General features: G+C 46.2%; 1 protein-coding gene across 2 annotated transcripts in view; it reads left to right on the top strand.

Annotated features, from left to right (window-relative positions):
- Positions 1-8,432, top strand: part of LOC135101390 (soluble guanylate cyclase 88E-like) — a 45,487-nt gene extending 37,055 nt beyond the window's left edge. The window contains exons 13-14 of one of the 2 annotated variants that reach the window (XM_064005316.1): positions 783-1,103; positions 3,768-8,432. In XM_064005316.1, coding sequence (XP_063861386.1) covers positions 783-1,103; positions 3,768-4,135 — 689 coding nt within the window. In that variant the 3' untranslated portion in view covers positions 4,136-8,432. Of the gene's footprint in view, positions 1-782; positions 1,104-3,683 lie in introns of both variants that reach the window. The other variant, XM_064005315.1, reaches the window with a different exon arrangement.
- Positions 8,433-8,530: the final 98 nt, after the last annotated feature.

Raw genomic sequence — 8,530 nt, 5'->3', positions numbered from 1 at the left:
CGAAGCATGAGACCGGTGTTCACAAGTGGTGACACAGTGGAGGTGCCACGTTCCCATACCAGCTAACACCAAAGAGCATTTGTGGATCGAATGTCGCGGATCTGAACTGTTTTACAGCAGTCGTCCCTCACGTCCGGGAAATGAACACACAGAGTGTCAAACTGGCAAACCACAAGTGGAGAAGCTCGCAGCCCACCCAACTGACGCTAGTCATGCAATGAATAGCGAACAGTTTATTCATATATCGTTGTGCAGTGGACACTGAAACGTGAGAAGTGCAACAATATATGTAAATATGTGTATAAGCTGTAGTCAAGTTACCTTAGGTTTTAAGTATAACTGTAAATATGTTTATTGTAGAATAATTAGTGTTTTTGTCCTTAGGGTAGGTGGAACACAATAAGTGTACCTTTGGGCTTTTTCTATATATGTAATCATATATGTAAACTTGTTTAAATAGAGAGAGAGAGAGAGAGAGAGAGAGAGAGAGAGAGAGAGAGAGAGAGAGAGAGAGAGAGAGAGAGAGAGAGAGAGAGAGAGAGATAACACGCACCATACATCCACATACTGCCTTACTCTGCTTTTTCCGTGTTATAAAGGCCACGTTCCAACCAGTAGTATTCTAACCTATAAAGTTAAGTCGCATTTACAACAACTTACGGTTCCCCAAATATATCCTTCGTAGATACACAAAACCCTCTAAAGTAAAGCATGTCAATAATACGAGGTGTCTGGTAACCTGTGAACGCATATCTGTACTCGTGCCCCTTCTCTCCTTGCAGGGAACATGAAGACCTACTGGCTGATGGACTGCGAAGGCCGCCAGTCAGTGAAGGGCCAGAACATCGAGAACATCGGGGAGGAGCGGCGGGGATCAACGGCCTCAAGTACCTACTTCCCCATCACCTTCCAGGACGTGAAGAAGAGCTCCCTCACCACAGCGGCCACCCTCACACCCACCAACACCCTCACCACCACCACCGCCGCCAACAAAACCACATCTCAGACCACGCCCTCCGCCAGCAATAACCACGTCTCCAATAACAACAGCCACTCCCACCCGCCCATCGACGTTCACCGAGTTCCATTAGACAAGCCTAGAGGTGAGTGGATCTACGTGAGGATGAGTCAGATCTTCCTTCCTCCTCCTCCATGCACGTGGATGCTTTACCCGTGTGTGTGTGTGTGTGTGTGTGTGTGTGTGTGTGTGTGTGTGTGTGTGTGTGTGTGTGTGTGTGTGTTCTAAAACCCTCATGAGTAAAGTTGGCATTAATAACCTTAGGAAAAAAAGAAAAGAAAGAGCAGTATGCCCATTCTATCACCTCCATCATCACCTTCCTTCACTACCTCATAATACCTCTGTGTGTGTGTGTGTGTGTGTGTGTGTGTGTGTGTGTGTGTGTGTGTGTGTGTGTGTGTGTGTGTGTGTGTCCACCAGCCTCTAGTCAGCCTCGATCTGTGGTATCTTTGCAGAGCCAGTGGTGCCAATTCCCGAGCCGCTTGAGTAAACAATGCGCAGGTAAGGGGATCAGCTTAATAGCGCACACCTGGAGAAGGAGAAGGAGGATGAAGGGCAGGGGAGGGATGGACGCACCACGCCTCCCGTACCCTTACTCTTGATTCCTCTTGAGTTACTTAGTGCTTTTTAAACTGATCCTCACCTGCTCACAGTAGTAGAACACCTGGCCATGCTTGTATCAGGTGCTCCGCGGGGATAGGGAATGAATAAGGGAAGGGAAGAGCAACACAGCAAGTGAAGAACAATGTGTAATGGCTGTAGATGGAGGGGAAAGGGGAGTGCGAGTTTGGGTAGGGTGATGGAGGTGAAGAGAAGTGTTAGCAAGTGTTCAGTACCGCGGAGGACCTGATGTGCGAGTATAATGTGATTGTTCCACCTCAGATCCGATACTATTCTCGTTTTGAGTTAGAGTTGGCATCTCTCTCTCTCTCTCTCTCTCTCTCTCTCTCTCTCTCTCTCTCTCTCTCTCTCTCTCTCTCTCTCTCTCTCTCTATCCATCTATCTATCTATCTATATATCTATTTATCTATCTATCTATCTATCCATCTATCTAATTACCTATCTGTATATCTATCTATCTATATAGTCTCCTGCAACGCCAGCACCACGCACATCCATCCTATATCTCCACCACCGCCACGCTCGCAGCATTCACCAAGCACCGTGTGTGTGTGTGTGTGTGTGTGTGTGTGTGTGTGTGTGTGTGTGTGTGTGTGTGTGTGTGTGTGTGTGTGTGTGTGTGTACGTGTTTGCGTGAAGGTCCGTACGTCTGGAAGCGTGGTAAATTACAAAGAACATTTCGTAATTTGCATATCATAAGCAGAGTTAATATGACAGAGAACCAGACACACCTGGTTCTCCCCACCTTGATGCACCTGTGCCCTCCTCACCTGTGCATTGCACCAAGTTCTTCCTTAATGAACCTAATCTCAGAAACATGAAGATATTCCGTTCAATACTTCATCAACGCAAAGCTCGAGTGAAAGAGCCACGTACATCTCTCTCCCCATGAATACCTTCATGGAAATAGATGCATAGATTTAATTCCTTTAACTGAGGCACATTTTCTCATTGGTTTTAGGGCACCAGTGTTACAGTGAGTGCGCAGGCAGTAGTAAATATGAGTAGCTTTACAGTGTCAGTCATCAGCAGTCTTATCCAGCGAATAGTGCATTAGTTTGGTTTTATTCTGAGTGAGGCGGGTGGAGGCGAGGCAGGACGAGGAAAAATAAAGTTGTAGACCTTAAGGAGGAGCTATCTTAGGTCTCATAATTTTTTTTCTTCTCATTAACTCATCACGGTCTTAGCTCAGTTATACTATTACCATCAACATCACTATCTCTGTCTCTCAAGACAGTTTTCCAAATAGAACCTACCTTATTTTTAATACATCGTGTTTTTTTTTTTTTTTGTTTTTTTTAAGACAAATGTCTGCGTTCATTCTTAGCGCACTGTCTGTGGGCCTTCCTTGCAATTAAGATGCCGATGAGGTATCGAAGCCTTGAACCTCTAAAGAATGAGGCCTGATTTGGGAAGACAGGAGTAACTCATTAATTAGAGAACGTTCATTATCACCCGTCAGAGTGAGATTATCTTGATAGCTGCCTGGGAAAGTAATGAGACAGGTGAAGAGAGATTGTGTGTGTGTGTGTGTGTGTGTGTGTGTGTGTGTGTGTGTGTGTGTGTGTGTGTGAGCTCGTGTGTGTGTGTGTGTGTGTGTGTGTGTGTGTGTGTGTGTGTGTGAGCTCGTGTGTGTGTGTGTGTGTGTGTGTGTGTGTGTGTGTGTGTGTGTGTGTGTGTGTGTGTGAGCTCGTGTGTGTGTGTGTGTGTGTGTGTGTGTGTGTGTGTGTGTGTGTGTGTGTGTGTGTGTGTGTGTGTGTGTGTGTGTGTGTGTGTGTGTGTGTGTGTGTGTGTGTGTGTGTGTGTGTGTGTGTGTGTGTGTGTGTGTGTATGTGTGTGTGTGTGTGTGTGTGTGTGTGTCTGTGTGTGAGCTCGTATGTTTGTATTTGTTCATCGTAACAAAGCAGTGAACCGCTGAATTGGGCCCTGAGCAGTCCAAGATACGCGTAGAGGATTTTCTTTAAGATGTCTGGCTACTGTTGTTCCAAACACTGTAATCCCTGGCCGTTTGCCGTCAGATTGTAGCTGTTCTTGTTTTTCACAGGTCGCAGCTTTTCCAATGTGGGATTCTCAAGCCTGGCACTCCCAACTTTTGACGCACCAACCTCTATCAGGAATTCTCCCACAGAGGAGAAGCACCTGTCCTTCCCAGCACCGGAGCGGCTGGAGCGGGTTCGCAGCACCACCCACGAGAAGCCCTCCAAGAATCTCCTCGCCCACCCCACCCATCCCTTCCACGCCAATCACCAGCAGAACCACACACCGCTGCCCGATGTCCTCATAGACTACCACCACTCCCACGACGGCAAGATGGCGGCCAGCACCTTACACAAGGTGAAAGTCACGCTAGCCACGCCCATGGACGGCAAGGTGGTGGACATCACGGGCCAGCCAGACATGGTGGACCGCGGCACCTCCCCCATCGTGTCTCACACCGGATGCTCCTCGTTCACCACCAAAAACAGGGTGCAGAGCCACGCCTGCCTCATACTTTAACATTAGCTGTCGGCGGTCCCTCCACCTGTAGGCACCTGTAGGCTCAGTTTCACTGCCTGGCGTTGGTAGCGTCGCCACCGGTGCGTTCATTACCGCCGGTGCGGGAGGCACCACCGTCATCGCAGCGGCGTAAGTGGCGACCGTGAATAAGAGGGACAGGGACACACATTATATCTTGACACACCACTCACTCACGTATAACTTCACTGTCACCACACCTTCATCACACTGTTCGCAGTGCCGTCCGTCCCCACCGTCGAGAGCATCGCTGGGTGGAGCCTAGCATCTCTCCGGCCCCTCCCGGCGCCACGCGCTGCGGCACATCACCGACAGGCGCTGAAGGGACTAGGTGTCGATGTAGAATACAGTGCTGTTTGTAATACTCTTATTTGATTCGATAAATGTTTTATACGCATATCCCTATATATATGAATATTACTAAAATATATTTTCCCACAATTGTGAACGGATGAATTGTATATGAATATTTCTGTGCACAGTGTTTCTCAAACAAAACTACGATAACGCAATCAGTCGTTGCATCCTCGTGCCCACACACTCGCTGTGTGGGTCCCAGCAGCGGTGAGGTTCCCAAACCAGTGAGCATTGGTATCTCTGAGTGGAAGGAGCTGTCTGTCACTCCATGTAGGGCTGCCGGCGGACCTGCGCAGGAGTCCCGTAGAAAAGTCAGTGCCATGGGCAGCTACAAAGAAAAGCTCGCCAAGCAGCAGGCCTGTCAGCTGCCACACATTTGACTTGTGTGTTCAGCATGGCACACGTGTGATGCCGCGGAGACAGATCTGGCTGAGCCTCGGAACACATCGCAGAACAAGTTCCTTTGTCCTTGTAGAAAGCTTTTATGTTTTTGTACACTGATAATTCTGTGTATTATCATATGTATATTGTTAATACATTAAAAAGTGTAAATTTTCTGCACATAGACAAGAGTAGAAACTAATTTATTTACGGTGTTGTGGGCGCGACCTCAGGTGGTGGCAGAGAAGGGTCCCTGCGGGACGGAGAGTACGCCTCTCACCGCCCTTGCGGGTCTGTCAGGGTTCACACAGCATCCCATCTGGACGCAGGGTGGCGAAACTTTACCGAAGAAAATAAATAAATGATTAAAGTATTGTAATAACACAGAATTTCACCCAAAGTCTGAAGAACTGGTAAACACAAGCCGCACGATAGGGTGACAGAGTCATGGTGGAAGATGCGGTGTCTGAAGCACCTGTGCGGCTGGCGGCTGACACCCAGCGTGATAAAATGCCCGTCACTTCAACTAGCTAGATGCATCACACGTCATATTTAACAAGTGGGCGATAGAGGCAGTTTTTTTTCGTAACCGTCAATCAGCTGGCCAAAAAGAGTACGTGGCCAGCTTCCTGGATGTTGCCGGAAGCCTTCCAGCAGCGGCAGGAAACTCCCTCGCCACATACCTCAGGCACAAGTTCCAGCGGATGGCGAAGAGAAAATTAGACAATTTCTTGCAAGACTCGCACTCGATTATTATTTTACCACAAACTGACGAGGGGGTGTAGGGCTAAAATCAAATATCTAGTGATATGGTAAGTCGTTAATCCGCACAGAATTATCGGCATTGTAGGCGCCACACGCACCGCCGCACTCTTACTACGCCTTCACAGTGCTGATGTAGCAACAATAATGATGTAGTTCACTTCACACGGAAAAACAAGAATCAAAATGTTAGAACTCTATTTTTATTTATTTATTTTTTTTATTATTATTGTTTCTGAAATTTTTAATGAATCTAAGAAAACTGTTTGATTCTTGAAGTAACAGCAGAGATTTCTACGTATTTAAGGAAAAGTGTTGTACGCATGGTACACATTAATTTTTGGCGTCACTATGATGTACTAACACACACACACACACACACACACACACACACACACACACACACACACACACACACACACACACACACACACACACACTTCACCCCGCTTATCAAAAAGAGCAATTAAAATAAATGAGTAACAACTTTTTTTTCTTTCGTACCGGTGAAAGATGCCGCCTTGGGTGACGCGTGGTGAAGCTCGCAACACAACAAAGCACAACACAACATAACACAGCATAACACAACACAGCCGCGGTGGAAGACTGAGGTTTGTGCGTCATTAAGTGCACGAGGCGCGCTTACCGTTTTCATTCATTCCTGGCAGGAATTCTAAAGTAGGAAATGTATGTCTGTCAATGGGACAGGATGAGGCAGGAAAGTTGGGGTAAAGGGATGGAGGAATGGAAGGCTGGGAGTTACTGGAGTGGAAGATCATTCCATGTTCAGTCTGTTGGGTGTTCTCTCAGTCTTTCGGTCAAGGAGTTTTCAAGTTATAGGCCACCAGCCAGTGCTGGGTAGCGAATCGTGCTTCGACAGGTCGGCAGCTGACACCCGTTGTGTTGTTTGGTTAAAAGTCAAGTTTTGTACTTTTACTTCTTTCAGCAAGGTTACTTGGCGATTATTTTTCCATGTTTTCAGTCACATCCCTTTCTCCGCCCTCTCATCGTAGTGAATTTCACAGTTCATATATTGTTGCTGCGGCAGACGGCTACTGTTCCTTTCCCATAAAGTTGTCCTATCAGTCTCTCCTCCACATCATTCCCTCTCACCATGGAGGACGCCATTCATCCATACTGATATATACGAGTACAGTGGACTCGGAAACTACATATCAAACCCTCCTCTTGAAGTAATACATTTTAGCCTTTCACATTCCACTGCAGGGTTGCATTTTTCTACCGTTGTTTTCATGGTCACTGCTCCGATGGTATTACTAACCGTACGTTTCTTTCCTTTCGGCACCACTGCTAAGGAATCTTATATTTTGTTTCACTTTCTAACTCTTTGAAATTCCTCTCTTACGGCACGGTAATGAGAGGGATTGTTGTCTTTGTTCAATTTTGTACTATACTTCTTGTTCAGTCTCCTTTTTTCTCCGTTTTCTTCAATGTCTGGCCTCGCTACCATCTCAAGCCAGCTCTTTACTCCGCCATCATGCTACATCCAAGTCCCCACCCAGGATGAACACTTGTGTTGTTGTTAGAAGCCAGTTGCCTTGTATACAATATATTTTTGAAAGTACATGAAAAACAGTAAGAAATGTTAGGTGAGGTTGTTAAATAGCAGGGATATAGAAGCGCGTAGTGGAAGATTGAACTAGTACGCCGCGCAGCAGTCGAAGGTTGGTCACTCGTAATGTTCACGGGACAGAAAGGACAGGGACAGGAAGAGGCCAGAAGGGTGTGGAGGTACTCGAGGAAACTGGTTGTGAACGATAGAAGAGTAATTATAACGGCTAGCTCTGGCTGGTGACAAGAAAGATAACATCACGTTATGTAGGCTGCGCAAAGGTAGGTTTGAGAGGCCCTGGCTGAGTGCAGGCTGCGAGGGCTCTCCCAGTGACTGGCTGGGGGAGCCTAGCATCCAGTCACACTGATCAGATCGTGTTCTTCTGCAACACAGCTCAGGTATGCTTTCCGTTTACCCAGTCGCCTTACTTTGATGGAGTTCTATCTTATGAACGTTGGGTTCTTTACCTTATGCTCTCATCTGATGTCAAGTGGTATGCCAACACCCCAGCACCACCACCACACTGAGGACTAACTGACCGGGCTCTCGCTGCACAGAGAACTCACGTCTTAGTCTCACAACAACATCCACTACTGGAAATTATATAAAAGCATAAATAAATAATCCATACGAAACTCCTCGGTTTTGATGTGAGGCTTTTCTCCAATCCCCGTATTACACAATTCCGTAAGAACCGTGAATCGTGGCACATCCGTGGATCAGTTCAGTATGTACAGTTTGCATGAGTAATATTAAATAAGATGTGGATCCTCAACAATGTTGCGATGTACAACTGTGAGCAGTGCACTCGGTGACGGGGTGACATCAGCATCAATTTGATTCATTCATTCAAATTTATCCAGTTTTCGTATTGATGTTTTTGTACATGTAATTCACAACTCTATAATGTTTTACCCTTTTGAATACACATTGTTTCACCTTAATTTATTTCAATAAAATGACGGTGTTTCGACGCAATAAATTACCACAATCTTACCAATCAAAAATTATCATAATTGCCTTCCAAACCTCCTTCATGCTTTCTTATTCTAAGTGTTTTTGGCGTCGATAGATATGTACCTACCACGTTGTTGTATAAATATACATGGCCAACGAATATATATTTTATAGTCGTGCAATACATAAAGCCCCACTGTACCAAAGCTGTTGTGATAGATATAGCAAAAAATAAAGTCTTATGTTACATGATGTGCTTTATTACTCAGCGTCTCGATGGTTACAATGCTGCCACACGTCTTGCTGCGATGACTCAGCATAAGTCGCACAAGTAAGTACACAGTATG

The sequence above is a fragment of the Scylla paramamosain genome, chromosome 6 (genome assembly GCF_035594125.1).
Source record: "Scylla paramamosain isolate STU-SP2022 chromosome 6, ASM3559412v1, whole genome shotgun sequence".
In the NCBI taxonomy this organism is placed as follows: domain Eukaryota; kingdom Metazoa; phylum Arthropoda; class Malacostraca; order Decapoda; family Portunidae; genus Scylla; species Scylla paramamosain.
Note: the sequence above shows the minus strand (reverse complement) of the source record. Positions and strands in the feature narration are given on the sequence as shown.